Source organism: Sebastes umbrosus, chromosome 7 (genome assembly GCF_015220745.1).
Source record: "Sebastes umbrosus isolate fSebUmb1 chromosome 7, fSebUmb1.pri, whole genome shotgun sequence".
Taxonomy (NCBI): domain Eukaryota; kingdom Metazoa; phylum Chordata; class Actinopteri; order Perciformes; family Sebastidae; genus Sebastes; species Sebastes umbrosus.
The window spans coordinates 29,972,279-29,990,654 of record NC_051275.1 but is presented as its reverse complement, the minus strand read 5'-3'; the positions used below and the strand labels follow the sequence as shown (position 1 = coordinate 29,990,654).

Here is an 18,376-nt window from a genome sequence, read left to right as displayed (position 1 = left end):
AAAGAAGTGTTTTTGTGTCAAAATGTGTACACCAGTGGTGGAAGATGTATTCAGATCCTTTACTCCAGTAAAAGTACTGATACCACGCTGAGAAAATACTCCACTCCAAGTAAAAGTCCTGCATTAAAAACCTTACTTCGGTAAAAGTGTGTAAGTATTCTCAGCAAAATGTACTTAATGTACAAAATGCAGTGGTGGATGAGATCATTTACTTCAGTAAAAGGAGAAAAAACACAGTCTAAAAATACTCCATTACAAGTTAAAGTCCTGATTACAATATGTTATTTAAGTAAAAGTGCAGAAGCATTATCAGCAAGATGTACTTGAAGTATCAAAAGTAAAAGTACTCATTCTGCAGATATTGCACATATCATTTCATTCTGTTTTTATCACTAACAAATACATGTGAGAGTATTTTAATATTGTAGTTTGTTAGTGTGGGTTAATTTTAGATACTTTGTATACTACTGTGTATTTTAGTAGTATAATTCTGCATCATATCATCATCACATGTTTTTATATAAAAAGTGTCAGATAAATGCAGTGGAGTAAAAACTACAATATTTACCTCTGAGATGTAGTAGAGCATTAAGTAACAGAAAATGGAAATACTCAAGTAAAGTAAAAGTATGTCAAAAAAATAATTAAGTACAGTACATGAGTAAATGTATTGAGTCACTGGTATACACAGGATGTATGTTGAATGTATACTCAGTATAGTCGGGATGGTTGTCAGAAAAAAAACGTTTACTGCTAGCAGGAATTATATTTAAAGAAATAGTTTAACATTTTGGGAAATGCGCTTTTTTGTTTTCTTGCTGAAAGTTAGATGTCATTCTCATGCCTGGATGGTAAATATGAAGCTATGTGACCAGCAGCTGCTTAGCTTAGCTTAGCATACAGACTGGAAACATGGAAACAACTGGCCTGGCTCTGTCTATAGGTAACAAAATCCACCTACCAGCACCTCCAAGGCTCACTAGTGTTACTAGTGTAACCACGTTATATCACATTTCTTTAAAGGTACAGTGTGTAGGATATGGTGTCATCTAGCGGTGTGGTTGCAGATTGCAACCAGCTGAGTACCCCTCCGTTCACTCCTCCCTTTCCAAGACTGTGTTAACGTGAGCCGCCATGTGCAAAACCGTGGCAACGCCGTTTGCCTCGGAGGCCGTCCTTACTATAATAACACTACTTTAGGAGCAATGGAAGTCAGACGGCGGCTGGCGGTACCACAGTTTTGCACTCGACTGCTCACATTACCGCAGCTTCACAAGCATGTCGGAGAAGTACGGTGGCCTTCAAGTAACGTAAAAATACGAAAGGCTCTCTCTAGAGACAGTGTTTGGTTTGTCTGTTCTGGGCTACTGTAGAAACATGGCGGACTCAGTGAAGAGGACCCGCTCCCTATGTAGATATGAAGATTCTTAGTTTCAGGTGATTAAACACTAATGAAAACATAGTTATGAATATTATAATCTATTTCTGCTAATAGATACCCTTTAATGTTACACATTGCTCTTTTAATCCGTACAAAAACAGAAGTGTAAAAAAGGATGAATGAATACCTTTATGTTCTTATCCAGACTCTCGAGGGAGTTGATGTCCAGTCCTTCTTTGCAGGCCTGCAGACAGGAAATGACTTTCTGACTCTCGATCTTCCCCGGTCGGATGGTTAGTCCAGATAGGCTGCCCCGGAAGTACTGAGTGAACCGCGGCTTGGTCACCTCACCACCTACACACACAACCATACACGGTAAAATAGTATATAAAATGCCTTTTGGGAATTTAAAGCACAACATTGTTTGAGGCTTGTGGTGACACCGTTGGTTAAAAGCAGTATTAGCTTTGGTGTTGTTTTTTTCTCCTGATTTTTAAACATGTGCACAAGAAGAAAAATCTACTGTACAAGTAGTAATTAGAAGATCTACCAGAACGAATGCAGTGCTCCTCTTCACAATCATTATTATAATGGGTCACAGAAACCTCATGTAGATATTAATTTCGTGGGTTAGGGTTAATCTACGGTAATCACCATGGTGTCAGGGTTGTCTCTACTGGTATGTGGCGCAAGTCCCTTACCCACTGCAAGATCATCAAACTAACAGTGACCTTATCCGCTCTCTAATTATGAGTCCTGATGACCAAATTAAGGCTATAATTGGCCTTAAGATGCATGTTTTGTGTCTCCATTGTGTGACTAAGCGGCAGGGTGCTGCTGTAAAAGTGCAAGTGTTACTCAGCCAGCCCATCCAGGCGAGATAATGGTAAGGAAAAAGTCAACACATTTAAAGTATGTTCTCTGAACTCCGTAAAGGCCAATACCAGCAAGAGAAGTCTCCAAACCACTCATTAGCTGAAAGGTTACTAGCTCTGGGTATCAAAACTTCACCTTTATTTCCTCACTTCCTCTTCGCTTCTCTCTGCTTTTCTCCAACTCTGGCTGTTATCCACCAAAGCACTGAAGGTGCAGCACAGTCCCCTTCAAGGGCCCGAGCACTGACAACGTCGGGCCAGCGAAGGCCCTATTGAAACTGCAGTGTTTCTTCTTTTTCTTTTTCATGCAAATGAATCGCCTTTTTGAGGGCCTTAACATGTTCAAAAAGTTGTTAAACTTGGCACACTTATCAGACGCGGTAACATTTTTTGATATTTTAAGGGTCTCGGGCTCGGGTGTTGCAAAATGGCTCACTAGCGCCCCCTAGAAAGTTGGAAATAATTGAGCCCCTTGCTCCGGTTTCATCTACATGTATGAAACTTGGCAGACAGATGTAACATGTGGAGACGCACAAAAGAGCCTCTTGGAGGTATGCCCAAAACTCAACAGGAAGTCAGCCATTTGTAATTTAATGTGTGATTTTCGCCCTTTTTATAGGCTATGTACTTTAACGAACTCCTCCTACAGATTTAATCAGATCGACTTGAAATTTGGTCAGGACCATATAAAGACCTTAAGGATGAAAAGTTATTCAAATGGTGAGTTTTCACTGAATGACATTTTGAGCCATTCGCCATTAAACAAGAAGTTGTTGTAACTCCACTGTACATAGTCCGATCTGCCCCAAATTTCTCAGGCATGATAAGGGTCCAGTCCTGAGGACATTTACATGCAAAAATACATTCATAGCCCCGCCCCCTTTCATAACTCATGAACCGAGTCTTGTGGCAGGCGTCATTGCGCTCATCAGAGTTCCGGTTTCATTGTGCCTGGCCGCGTCGATCGGCTTCCCGCCAGTACCTCCGACGCGCGGGATGTGTGAGGGCCCGTTCATCGCTGCTCGCAGCTTTAATTACATTTGTTATCAAAGAAATCCAAACTTATTCATACATCCTAAGTGAAGCAGTGACTGATAGGTAAAATATAGCTAAGGTGCACACCAAGAAGCAGTCTTTCTGTCTCTCTATCAACGTATCGGTCGAGCCTTTCGGCACACTTCCAAGTGATTGTTTGAAACAAGCAGGAAACAGTGGCTTTTTATATTCTTCTTAACTTATTTTTTACCGTTTGGAACAGGTGACAACCTCCGGGTCTGAGAAGTGAAGCCAATGCAGAAGTGTCTTAAACTTGCATTCTTTCTAACAGCCAGCAGGGGGCGACTCCTCTGGTTGCAAAAAGAAGTCTGATTGTATAGAAGTCAAAGAGAAAATGAGCCTACTTCTCTCTTGATGTATTCCCTCAGTAAACATTGTAAACATGAGTTTATGGTCTCAATCGCTAGTTTCAAGTCTTCTTCAATACAGCATGATGTTGTGCTGTGCCAGAACGGAACATTTGACAGGCGGATTTATTCAATGGTTATGTTTTTTGTTGGTCATTCTGTATATCAATAAATCTGTGTATTCCCTATATGGCAGCCCTACATTGATCTTACTTGTCAGCAACCTGCCCTTCACAGGAATGTTGGTTACCCAGCTCTCGTTTCAGTTCAGTATAAAAACCACAGCTGCTTTGCATATTTAAAGCCAACATTAGTGCTTGCTGATACCCTGCCAGGTACCGGGGGAGCAGAGTCTATCTCATGAAACCACAAGATCACATTTGGATTCACGTATACCGAGCTATGCCAAACCCATTCTTTCCTCTTTCTTTATGCTCCACTGCTCTCCCTCCTCAACTCACTTACTATTTTCTTCCCCTTTTTCCCTGCCCTCTCTCTAGATGTCCACCTATCTGCTCAGTCCCTCCCTGACAGATGTTATCAATTTAGGCCGCGGCCAGAGAAACCATTAAGGGTCCCAGACAGAGGAGAGGGGATTAGCGAGACACCGCGGAGCGAGAATGATATGGGTGATAAAACCGCTGATCATTCCACTTTACAGAGGCTGTTTTTACGTGGTGTCAGCTCTCTTTGCCCACTCTGTGCAGCGCTCCTTGCCCAATAGATCTTCACTCTCCCTTTTACTCAGCTTTATTTGCGTCATTTCCAAAAGAGCAACAGATGAGACGGAATGGGTGAGCTGGAAATAGGATCATTACTTAAGCGTAAGAGAGATAGTCTCTCACTTACTTTGTGATTTATTGTAAATGTACCCATATCAGCGCCTGTGTGCCTGTATTAAGTCATTATACTGTATATACACAGATATTTATGGTTCAATTTGTGCATGTGTGTAATCATCAATACTTCTTCCTGCATGCCGCTGTGATGAGGGGAGCCAGCGGTGTGTGATTACACAGTCGAGGAAAAAAGAAGAATGAGGTGAGATGAGTGTGTTGCTCTTCGCTGTCTGACTGTTACACACTTCTGAACACGGAACACTCTCCGCCGGGTCAGAGGGTAAATATAGGCTGACTGTGTGAAAACTGCACAGCCAGCACTTACACTCAGAGGTGAAGGAAGAAGGATGTGTGAGGGCGACCCTTCCATTAGAGGAGAGCAGAGAATGAAAATTTACAAATTAACTCTTTACAGCTGGATAATTCACTGCGTTGTTGTTGCAGGAAGTCGCACTGACAAGACTGTGTATCTCATGCATATTAATGAGGAATGCAATCTAGTAGTTTAGTCCACAGATGGGTATGGACCATGCATGAAAAACTGTATGATCTACTGTCTCCTACTCTTCGTGTCTGTCTTTGAGTATAGCAGGGCCTTTGTACTTTCTGCATCGACAGATACAAGGTGCCCTGTGACGATCATTTCCATGTCAATGTGCAGCGAGGGTCAGGACGTATTTGCGGACATCCGTGTGCAACCCAATATCAATCAATCAATCAAACTTGTGTACCCGTCTGTACACACCCAAACAGTCACCTGTCTACCCTGTTGTCTGCAGGGATAGTTACCATGTGGTTATTATGTGATTCACTTACTCTTTATTGGGGAACTGCTAAGATACATGGATATATGGTACGCTCAACACACCTCTGTTTTAGCTCCTTTTCACCATTTACTTAGTGATGTGAATACGTGTTCCCACGGTTATAAAGTGATCTTAATCAGAAGATCACTTTCTTAACATTTCACGGTTAGCAGATGGGATTTAATGTAGTTTAGCTTTGAATATATGCTATGCTATATGCTATGTAGTTGGTCTGCTTTGCAGTCACACCACAAACGAACCACACCAAAGTCCACTTGGAAGCATAGACTGTATATAAGAAGTGGACGTAGTCACCGTGACATCACTCATTGGTTTTGTGGACTGCCTCTTGTTCGGTATTTTAGCCATCGCCATCTTTTTTTTAGTAATACAGTACAAACCGAACGCTGAATAAGACATTTTTAGATGTCCAAAATGTTATAATTAACTTTAATGAACTGAAACACACAGAGTTAAAGCTCTACGACAAAAACACGAACAACTCCCAGACCGGACAACGCTGTGGTAGAGACCTGTCAATCACAAGGTAGCCACGCCCTAAAGCATCCCCTGCTTTATGGTCTATTTGACTCTAAATGGGACCATAATTTACTAAATGAACATCATGCTGTATTGAAGAAAACTTGAAACTAGAGATTGAGAGCATAAACTCATGTTTACAATGTTTACTGAGGTAATAAATCAAGTGAGAAGTAGGCTCATTTTCTCATAGACTTTTATACAATCAGACTTCTTTTTGCAGCCAGAGGAGTCGCCCCCTGCTGGCTGTTAGAAAGAACGTTGGTGAAACTTTCCCTCACTGTTATGCAGAAGCAGAAAGTATAATTGGAGCTTTGCAGTAACTCATTGCTTACAGTACACAGTTATCATGTCACTGTCATCCCTGCTCAACCAACGGCTTCAATATTACGGTCAGACTTTACTGATCATTTTGGACTGACACTGTCAAGAATCCATACTTTGTAGTGATATTCATTATCTTTCAATTTGATTATATTTGACTAAAACAAGTTAGACAATTATTTCTCATCAGGGTTTTAATACCTCCTTAAGAAATATTTATTGTAGATCATTTTTAGACACTAAAACCGCCCTACTAATAAAATCATGTGTGTTAGCCGCCTCTAATGGCAGTTTGAGGCAGGTTTAATTACAGATTTTACAGACTGAAACCTCTGGTAACTCTTGCCACAGCACACTAGAACGCTCTCTCTGGATAAATATCTGAAATATGATAATTCTAAATTACACTCATGCGTTGTGGTCAGGACAGAATTTATTTCCATTAGACAATACCGACTGACCAGTTAAATGTTACGAACCGTGAAATTATATCATGAAATTTAATTAAATATGGCAAAAAATATCACAGTTGTCTGCAGCCATACTGTTTAGAGCTGACAAATGTTTTTCTATTTACTCTGCCACCCATTTGCACACTATCACGTCGTCCTGTCTGCACTGGAAAATTAGCATTTGACATTTATTTGCGATGCTATTCAGCAGTGCAACAGAAAGCATAGATGAACTCGCTATACTGCAGCTCTGCAAATGTTGAATTTCTTTTCACCACTGCTCTAAAAACACACTCAGAGATGAAGCTTCAGGAGCCAGTTGGACAATAAATGAGCTCATCTTTGCAACATGTTTGCAATCAACATGCTGGACACTTAAAGCTCAGTGCTTTCAAAGGGCAATCTGTCGCGGCTAATGGCTTGTTAAGATTTCAGTATCACCTTTACAACTCTTTACGGAGGCTTAGCCCACAACTAGGAAAGCAGGAATAGTCTCTGAACTCTCTTTTCTTTTCAAGGCTTTTAATCCTCCTGAAGGCTATAGTGTTCAATGAAAGAAGTGGGAGGGCGGGAGGAAGTGGCGGAGGAGGGGTGCAGATGAAAAGCGACATAAGATGACCTGCTCCTGCTCCCGCACAAAAAGATAATCTTTGTCTGAGGCTAAGCATCACTGAGCAGTCTCATTTGGGCTATCAAATCAACGGTAAGCTGTACTGTGTGAAAAAGTGCCCTTTCTTCTACCCTTGTGCAATTAGTGGCAGCTATCACTTTAGAGGACAGTTTAATTGAACGCCTTCATTCACACCGGTTCAATCATTTGTCAAAGGCACACTAAGTGCTTCTCTTAATAACATTGTTCGTTCAAGACCAACGAACTTGTTCAACACTCAGTAGCCGTGTTTCCACTCAATTGTCAAGTGAATTTTGAGCAAACTTTTGAAATGTGGCAAAAAAAATGAAGGCGGATTAGGCATTTCCTTCAATTGGTTTGGAGTGAATAAACTCAACTACAGCATAGTTTGGTCAGAAGTTGGCACTATAGGCTACGCATGGTTGTAATCAACGTATCCTCATACTGCGGTTCATATGATATCTTACGAAAAGTTATTCCTCATTTTGTGACGCACGTGTCAATTTCCGCTCCAGTCTTTTCAGAATAAACTTCGGTCTTCACAGGAAACAACTTGGTTAGGTTTAGGCAACACAACTACTTAGTTAGGTTTAGGAAAAGATCGTGATTTGGGTTAAAATAACTCTGGAAGTGGCGTTACTTAAGTGCGTAAGTTATGTGACAAATAAATCAACACTGCCTTCTGGTTTCACACGGGGTACGAACACCGGTCTCCTGGGTGAAAGTCCGGTGTTTTTTGACCCATCCAGTCACCCTGACATCCTTAATTTCATTTGATATACACAAATTACAGTGCATTACTTTTCGTAGGTATAGCTACAAATGGTGTATGAGATCAGCCTGCTGTAATCCGCCAGTAAACAGAGTAGAAGAAGTAGAGTTTGCGAATCAGAAACAAAACTATGAGAGAAAAATGGAGAGAGGTCTTCAGGAATTTGTTTCAATTGGGCAAGCTGCAATTGTTCTTTCATGTCAGCCAGTATTGGCCATGTTTCATGTTGCCCGAAGACAAAGACAAGCATTCGCACAGTAATCTGGCTTGGGAATATCTGAGAAGACGCCGACAGCAGAAACAGCTGATCAGTCATGTGAGTTAAATGTTCGCTACGTCAGAATTTATTCGGCAAATGCGTTTCCATAGCCCATTGAGTACATCAACTCTTTTTTGACAAAGGTAAACACCACCTTAAGCGAGCGTAAAAAAGTTTTTCGCAAATGAGTGAGATTATGCCGTTTCCATACAGCTTTTCTAATGTGCATAAAAATATATGAATGGAAACATGGCTAATGAGTCCCTTGGTAATAATACTTCAGAAAATATTATTCAAATTCACAGTCACAGGCTTTTCACTGTTTCATTATCACCATCATCACCACCTCTATCCCCAACGGCATCATCACCATCATCACCACCTCTATCCCCAACGGCATCATCATCATCATCAGCACTCACCTTGCCAGCAGGCACCGACTGTGAGCTGCACGTCAATCTGTGAGGGGTGGATGGGCCAGTCGTCAGTCACCAGGTAGGGGTCGTAGGTCACTCCGTCCACATACAGCGTCACCACTGGGAACTCTACGTTGATGACGTAGTAATGCCACTCCTTGTCACAGATCTGTCAGAGATAGAGAAAAGGAGAGAGGGGAAGCGTCATAAATGGACCTCAGCTCAGACAGTTTTAAATACTATATGACACCAGGCTGCTGTGGTTATCCACTTTTAAAGAAATAGTTTAACACTTTAGGAAACACAATTATTCGCTTTCTTGCCGAGAGTTAGATTGGAAGATTAACACCAATCTCATGTCTGTACACTACATATGAAGCTACAGCCAGCCAGCGGTCGGTTAAAATTCATCTACTAGCACCATTAATATCTTAAAATTCTTCTGTGGTGTGGTGGCATTGCATCAAAAAAGAAACAATCAAGGAACTCCTTATAGAGGGAAGTTACAACAGTCAAAGACTGACAATAAAACTATTTTAAAAAACCTTTGGGCCTTGGTCCTCCTCCTTGAGAAAACAATATTTTGGTACCAATCTTTTGAAAAATGTTTCTGTTTCCTCGCGTTGGACAACCAATTTGTGGACTGTGAAAACAAGATGTTTTTGTCCTATCTTGGTAGGAGTGCTCTCCATCACTCGTAAAATTTAAAAAAACAAACACACACACACTCGCACACCAGCATAACTGCAAGCCCACACTTTGACAAATGGGAAAACACATACACACATGCACTCCACTGGTGGATTGATGCATGGCCCCCTAATTCTTAGCTCTGTTATTACTCAAAAAAAAGTAAAAAAAGTCCAGTGTGTAACATCTGGCATCATCTAGTGGTGAGGTTGCAGATTGCAACCTCTCCCGTGTTCCAAGCATGTAGAAGAACCATGGTGGCCGACGTGAAAACGCGAATTGCCGACTCTAGAGCCAGTTGTTGAAAGAGAGCGGCGGCGAATCTGTGTGATGTTGTGAGCAAACAAGTGAGCTAATTGAGCAGAGGAAAGAGTTTAGCTTTGAGAATATCAAGTGAATGTACAGTGGAAGTTGCAGTTTGTGCAGAAATAAAAGCTGCAGCTCCTCAAGACCAACTGAGGTTTCCCGTGTTTTGTTTCCCGGCAACTGAGTGGAGCAACGGGGGTTAACTCCAGAGAGAGTAACGTTATTGACTCCGGCCAAAGCAGGAAGATCTAACACAGTGATTTGTCCGTTCTGGGCTACTGTAGAAACATAACGACCATCTCCGTGAAGAGAGGACCCGCTCCCTATATAGATATAAATGAAGGTTAACGAAAACACAATGATTCTTATTTTCAGGTGATTTCACACTAAAGAAAACATACTTATCAATATTATATTCCACTTCTGCCAATACATCCCCCTGATTGTTACACACTAGTCCTTTAATGCTTCTCATTGTATCATAGAAATGTGTTAACGGTGCACTTGGGAACTTTTTTGGCAGACCACTATGATAGATAGTGTTCTTTATTATTTTAACTTACCCAGAAATCATGCAAAGTGGCATTATTAAATCAAATGCATTGTCGTCTTTATGCCAATGATGGGAATATATGGTGCAGTATGTTGTCTCAGTTGGGAGGGATGTTCAGTTCTATTGCAGCTCCACCTTGTGATATATTGTGAAAAAAAACAGCAGTGCTTTTACATTAATTCTTGGCATGTGAAGTTTTAAAGCAGAAGGGTTTCCCCCTGTGCTTAGTGCTCACTGAAATGCATTACCTGTTTAACCTCTTCCGAAAAAATGCTTGACTGTGCCACTCTTCAGCGTGCTTGACCATTTACTCTGCCTTGCTGTGCATTTTAATTGATTGTACAAGCCCCCTCGGGCCTGTCTATCTGTCTTTTAGTATTTCCTTCTCTCCTTCCTCTTCCTCCGCTTTAGGCTATGCTTTACCTCAGCAGTGCCGGCACTCATCGGGCCATACAGTACTTCACCTCTCCCGCTCATCTCCTCTGATATAACCTGGGACAGCCTTTGAACACTTAGCCTTGGGTAACCTCCCTCTCTAATGAAGAGCGCTCCGCAGCCTGCTTATTAACACCGTGCTTGCGCAGCAGATGGGGGCGCTAATCAATCCGGTTCATTCTCGCTGCTATTGAGGTGCGAGCTACAACATCTGGCCTATTGGTGATCATTCCGCACAGCTGCCTAACACATATGCAGCATGTCGATGTGCTGAGTCGGTGCTCAGAATCAATGGGGGATAATCGTGGATTTGATGGTGCTGCAGATGTGATTGATGCTGATGGGATTGACTTTGATTGGCTGGTTAGGATGTCAAGACATCCATAAACACGTACACAAGGGAGCCGTGCACCTGCAGTTCCTATGATTTGTGTTTACAAGTTGTTTAGATATGATTATTATGTGTCTCCAGGATACATATTGAATACATGTTGCGTATTTATTCTTAATCGTTGCATTATCTGGATCTCGTAGATTTTTTTTCTCATTACTCATGTGCCATGTGTAAAATATTCGCATGCACACACACTAATCCCTCTGACATTTACACATGCAGACTGTCCCCTCCAATGCTCTACCGCTTCTTCCCTGTTTTTTTGCTGTTCAGTATTTCAAAGAGAGCTCAGGCTCATATGGGATCTGAGTGCCTAGTGGGTGACTTCCTCACGCAGGCTTCAAAAGGGAGACGGCAAGGCGCTCTTGCCCAAGAGGAGCCTGCGTCTGCCGGGCTGGGATGCCAGTTGGAGATCTCTCTCTCAGGGAGTAGAAGGAGGGAGGAGAATTATGTAGATACAGTAAACATGCCAATACTACTTTGTAAAGCAGAGATAGAGCTTGTGACTATAGGGGAAGACTGACATGGGTGTATGAAAAGCAATTTGGATACCAGTAATCTTAGTGTTAAGCTGCTCTGATGTAAATTTGGGGTATAGGACATATTTTGAGTCTCAGTTTAGGCTCAGCTAAGTCGCATTGCTAACACACCCCCATTGAGCCTTTGACACAGCTAGTGTGGAAATGAGATATTTATTCAAGGCAGCGTATAATGTTAGCTGTCATTGATGTACTGCTGTTCTTAATAGCTCTACCCTCCTGAGTAGACTCGATTGACAAAGTATGACACAGACTTAAAAATGAAAGGTACGATATGTAAGAACTTTATAAAAACAATATGTATAGACTGATACAAAAATAATCCCTCTCAATCATCACTTTTGACCCACTAGAAGTGAGTGGTAGCGTCTGTTTCTGCAGAGATCCCCCAGCCCTGCCTGTATTTTCTCTTTTCTTATTATTTTGCTGTGTTCTGCCTGATGCAGCCCAGCCAATAACAGCATGCAGGGTGTGCAGCCTGTTCAGGTCACCAAATACCGCCTCTCCTCTTCTGATACCGAGACACAAGTCCCCCTTTAACTCTGTCAGATACATAGCAGCTGTATTTTCCCAATGAGAATGCGTTGTGTATTGTTATGTACATGTGCTCCAGACAGTTACCCCTCTTGACCAAAAGCTGCGCTGAGCCACAGTGGACAGAAGCCTGCCCTTTGGCTGAATTCATTCAAAATCCGGCAACCTTCCCGCAGGGTTGTGCGGAGTTAGTTGTGTTTTTATTTGTGTTTTAGAACCGCTGTGAAGCAATCAGAAAATAACGTTTTATTCCTCTGATCAACTGCTTTGTTCCCCCTAACGCCGCTCCCTCTCTTCATTCACTCTGTAGCTTGCAAACTTGACATGTTTGCCCCTACTGACTCCATTTTACAGACACTGAAATCCTGAAAACAATCTTTTATCTTAATAAAAGATAAAATGGTTGTGTGCGCAAGATATAGATCATGTGCAGACAAGATAATATGTTGTGCACTAGATTTTTTATCTTTTGCCTACAAGATAAAAAAAATATCTTTAAAGAGGACATGAAATGGGCATGTTTTGACACTTGTAGTGCCCAAATATATATTAGAAAAAACACCTTGCATAATTAAAAAAAGTTGTTAAACCACAGATATGACAAGTTTATTTTTGTAATTTCTATCTATAGCTATCTAGCTAGCGGGCTGCCATGTTGGAGTGACGCCATTGCCTATGTAAGGGGAGAGGACGGGAGATGGGGAGACGGCTGCAGTTGGAGTCATTGGAGGGCTCTTTCTCTTCAGTGCCACCAGCCAGCGCTGCAGTACTGATCTCTGTTTCAGCGGCTGTTTACTGAAATGGACTGCTTTGTTCTTGGCTATAACTTTGTAAAACACGTTTTAACATCCAGGAGCAATACAATAGTGTCCTCCCTTTAGTTTTATTCTGTCCTGTGGCTCCTCAGTCTCCGATTTCACTATCTCCACCGTATATAATTGTGGATTGGAGTGAAATCCATTTAGTATATCAGCTTAACTTGCTTCATGTCCACTGTCAGGACTTCGGGGGCTCCGTATTATCTTCAGCTCAAGATATTAGATCCATCTTGTGCACCGGACACATGGATAGAGAGGGTTAACTTTCAGGCTACAATGAAGTTTGGTGCAGTTGATGGAAGTGGCACAAAACTTCGGCATCTTGTCAGAAAAAATGATTATAGCTCCAGAGAACAGGTGCACTGATATGCATGGGAAGACGCCAGCTGGACACAGACGGAGAGTGTGTGAAGGGGGTGGAATCAGTGTCCATTACAAAAACCTCCGGACTGGAAATAACTCAGAGATCCATCCACCATGCTACAAGCTCAAAGCTAAACACTCCTGGAAAAAAAAGCCACTGTGAGTGTGTGTGTGTGTGTGTACATGTGTACGCGGGGGTGTGCGTTTGTGTGAGAAAGAGCAATACAGCGATTCCACAAGGATACACCACTTGTAATAACACCTACCCACAAACAGTCATGCATACATGAATGCACAGACATCAATCTAGCACCATTAAGTGTCAACTTCAAAAACTTCAAAGCTCCAAAGTTAAAGTTCAGCCTTGCTTATGAAAGCAAAGCAAAAAGTTTTCTATTCCCCAATCCCTCCACTCTCCTGCCTCTCCGCCTGATGCAAATTGACAGACGGAAGGAACGAATGAAATAAATAACCACACAAACAAAGGAGAGGGAGGGCGTGAAACAACCAGAGGACAAAGAAAAGAAAGCGAAAGAGAGAGTGAGAGAGGTAGAGAACGGAAACATCACACATCAAAGATCCTCCATCATCTCTTGGGGCACTCGATGGCGAGAAGAAAACAAAATTGCTGCCTGCCTCCCTCTATCTCACTCTCTTTTTCTCTCTGCAGTTTATTTGGTGTCTTTTCTTCTCCTCCTGTCTCTCCATTAGAACCTGACTGTGGGAGTCGTTGCCTCAAGTCCTTTGGAGTTGAAAGTCTTTAAGAGATCTGTCACCCAATCCAACCTTCTAACTTCAAACAAGAGATGGAGGAGCGAGATAGGAACGGTAGAAGAATGAGGATAGAGGAGGTGATCTGAGGGATCGGAAGGTGGCGGGGTAGAGGGATGGTGGTGATGAAAGGAAGAGAGATAAAGTATAGAAGAAAAGACTTAAAGAAGAAAGTGTAGCCTCATGGAGCCACTTGCAAGGCTGTAGATTGTTAGTGTTGTTTATTCACATCACAATAGGGGGGAAAGCACGAGAGCATGCAACCAGCTATGTCCTTTTGCTGTGTACCAAGATGGACATCATAAAGGTTGTTTGGGAGTTAAATACTGAAGATTGTGAGCTAACCTTTTTGCTAAATTTGACGCTTTAGGTGTACCCCATTATCTGGTTAAGTTGTGTAGGAAAGACCAGACAAAGACATGAGGTTATTCTTAGCTTGTCGTGTGGATGTGGACTGAGGATGGAGAGGGAAAGATGGAAGAAAGAGGAAGTAAAAGAGGTGGAGGGAGTTAAGGGGGAAGGAGGACCTATAGGGCCTGCTGGAGGAAGGATCCACAACAGAGATTGATGAGCATTGGAAACAAGGTGACTTTAAGGAGGGCTGGGGAGGAGGAGCAAGCGAAGGAATGAGAAAGTTACTGGAGAGGCAAAGTGAAAGCAGAGGTGTAAACTGAAGGGATTGGATTGGCTGTGGGGGAGCGGGGGGGATTGGATGGAAGGGTACCAAAAAATGATCACATTATGACAAAGGAGAGGTGGACGGACATCACGTTTTGTACCATTTAGATCACTTCAATGACTTTAATGTTATAACTGTTTGTTAGGATCATCAGTGCGATGATACTGTCCCATTCATATGTGAAAACAATAGAGCATTATTGCAGAACAGAAGTAAAATTTAACAATATATATATATTTATAAATGTAGCTCAGCTGCCACAGCAGAGAAAGGATGTCCTGGTTGGAGTTGTGTGTTGTGAGTTTTCTCGAGGTGCTCTAGTTTCACTGCCCCCCAAAAGATATGAATGATAGGAGGTCCAGATACTCTTGCCAATGTCCTTGACCAAGACTGTGGCCTTGAACAAGATTTAAATCACTCTGAGATGATCAATGATTCGGTTTATAAAAAGATACATTCTAAAAACGATGTGTATTATCCTGAGCTGCATACTTTTATCAATGTTTTATTCTTTTCAGTCTTTCCAAAGTACTGTGCAAAGGTTTAAAGCTTTAAACAAGCAACACACCTGTAATTATCTTTCTTAAATGTGACAACTGATCATTTGAAAACTCTTAACTCCACCCTAAATGAATAGTCCTACGTTTTTGTGAAATACCCTTTTTTGTTAAGTGAAGAAAGGAGGTTAAACGCACTTCAACCGTTGCACAAGGAATAGTAAGCCTGTCCGGTGCTGACAGAGTAGGGTAATCTTGTAACAGGAGAGACTTTAGAGGCCAGGTCCAGAGCACACTGGAGCACACGGATTTAAAGCAATCAACTTTATTAGAAGACGTAACGTTGAGACTGAGACTCTTCATCAGAATCTCATCAGACTCTGATGAAGACGTTGAAACGTTAGTCTTCTAATAAAGTAGATTTTTTGATTGTGTTGTGTTAAAGTCTGCTCTCACTTTGAAGAGTGTTTCCCTCCTGAATAGTCAGAATAGTACCGGACGGTAATGCAACCAAAAAGTAGGAAACAACAAACATGTCTCCTGGTTGGCTGGTAAGGTACAGTGTGTTTACTTCTTCTCACTCACTTTTGAGGTAAAAACATTCAAATGTTTGTTTGTCACATGCTAAATCTAGAAACATTAGCACATACAAAAAGAGTCATGGGGCAGAGAGAGAGATGACTCAGTAATGTCAGTTACACAGCAATATCTATCTAAAGTTTGCTAACATGGATAGCAGTAGTTATCATACGCTACCGGTCATACCAGACCAAGAGCAGCAAAGTAAGCGTCAGCAGTGAGAAGGGCTGCAGTTTACAGTATAGCGAATGAGGCAGAAATAAACTCAAGTGCTTTATATTGTGGTATTTTCTCTCATTTAGCATCGACAGACACTCCATATTGTTCACACTCCATACTTACAAATTGTTGTCTAACAGCTCCGTGAATGTCGGTATCATTAGAGCTAAGGCTCTCATCCAGTCCCGTTTGCCTCAGAAATACTTAGCCTCCACATTCATTAACAAAAGTGCTGTTTGCATAATTGCCATAAATCATCGTCAGCTCGGTGTCAACATGGAAACCATTATCGTGTCAATTTTTGTAAGCATCCAAAATTAGGTGTCAGAAAGCCTATAATTACAAAAATAGAAGAAACAATTAAAATAAAGTGATAGTGGAGGAAGAGCATTTGTCTTTCTGCGTGTGTGTGTATACAGGATGTACTGTATTCATGTCTATGTGTGTGTGGGTGAAGTACTTGAAGGTGACTATGAATTACCGGCTGGCAAAAGTGACTAATTAGAGTAGCAATTATCCAGCCGCTCCCGGCAGAGACTGAGAGTCAACAGCCAAATGACCTCTCCACAAGCTCATAATGGGCCACATGCACACACACACACACACACTTATAAACACACACACACGCTAATATCCACAGGGTTTTTTAGGCTGCATGGCCATTTTAGTGAGACTGATCACATTGACTTTCTCACCCTGCTGGGTTTATATAGAGCAACAGAATGGTTAGAGTGGAGAAAAATACTGTGTAATATTACTAATTTGGAGGCGTCCCAGAGGTCCAGTGGTCTAAGGTGCATACAGTAGCATGTAATGGGCTTGAATTGACCCTTGGTCGATGTTACAGGTCGTCTGCCCGTCTATTTTAGATTGTCTTCAAATGTGTGTGATTTAGTTTTCTTCGGGCGTTTCCACAAGCCAACATTCAGTCTGTTTTAATCAAACTCTGGTGCGGTTTGTTTGGGCAGTTATGAACGCAGTGATGGTACTCCGATACGGACCAAAACGGCCGTCCAAGACCGCTTGAGAGAGGTGGTCTTGAACCGTTCCAAAGTGAACTCTAGTGCGGTTCGATTGCAGTGAGAGCATAATCCGACTCATTTGCAGGAAGAGATACAAACCGCAGGGGATTATGGGCTGCCTGCACACGCATTTGTTGAGATGGACACAGGTAAACGACAGGTTAACATGAGCGGGAGAGGACTGACTTGGACTTCTGCAGAAGTCCGATGTTTGCCTGACATACAGAGTAAGCTAAATAAAGCCCAAAAAAATAGTGACGTTTATAAAGTCATTTGAGATAAACTGGTCCGCTTTAATTAGTGCACTGAGAAACCGAACCAGACTAAATATAAAACGAAGCAAAAGTATGAATTTCACTCTGATTCGGACTAACCAAACAGACTATGGCTTGTGAAAGCGTCCTTAGTCTGTAAAGACCAAAGACTAAAGCGATCCATTGTTTCCTTTTAGTTCTGGTCCACACACACGATCGAACACATGATCCCTCCAGGCTTATGCCTGGAGGGGATAATTATGTTATGGTTGGTAAATTTGCTTCTGTAGAACCACGACTGTATTAGTTAACAAGTGTTTTATCTTGGTGAATTTGTGTCTGACATTGCCCTCCCCTTTCTATCTGATCGTTGCTGCAAAATGTTTTTAATTTGAGTTAATGATAAAAAAATGTTTTAAAATGATTTCTCACAGGCAACTTGGGAAATCAAACCACTTACACTGTCATAACCAAGCCATCAAGCAGTGAAACGTAAAGCCTAAAATAAAGATTAAATATTTCTGCCTTTTGCCTTATTTTGAGCTTTAATTAATATCTCGGCAGCCAGGTCTGTCCTCTGAATACACTGCATGGTGTAAGTATCCCTGACATTTCAGTAGCTTAGAAAGAAAAGCTTTGCTTTACCTTCCAATTTTTCATATTTTATTCACACGTTTCACGCATGTTCACTGCTCACGTTCAAATCATTTTGGTGTGCTTCCTGAGCTTTCTGTCATCACTAATGAAGATTACTTTCAGCCCTCCAGTGGAGCATAATTTGCTGTAAGTGACCAAAGCAAACTTTGTTTTAATTTTCTGCATCAACCTGTCCTATGGAGATTTTAATCAGTTAATTTAAAATTGTTGATTGACAAAGTGGCAAAACAAAAATCTTGAATCTTAAAAAAACTCTAGCGTGCAACTCCACAAGGAGGTCCGGAGGGAGAGACACAAAGCAAAGCTACTACGTGAGGTTAAAGAGACAGGTGCGTGCTGGTGTCCTGAAAACAACAGTAGATAGTCTC

At 41.7% G+C, this 18,376-nt stretch overlaps 1 protein-coding gene across 2 annotated transcripts in view; it reads right to left on the bottom strand.

Moving 5' to 3' along the window:
* The window catches only part of LOC119491328 (calsyntenin-2-like), a 262,721-nt gene that overhangs the window by 23,880 nt on the left and 220,465 nt on the right, over window positions 1-18,376 (bottom strand). For both annotated transcript variants that reach the window (XM_037775219.1, XM_037775220.1), the window contains exons 9-10: window positions 8,705-8,867; window positions 1,569-1,735 (exon numbers count right to left, since the gene is read on the bottom strand). In XM_037775219.1, the coding sequence (XP_037631147.1) occupies window positions 1,569-1,735; window positions 8,705-8,867 (330 nt within the window). The remainder of the gene's footprint in view (window positions 1-1,568; window positions 1,736-8,704; window positions 8,868-18,376) is intronic.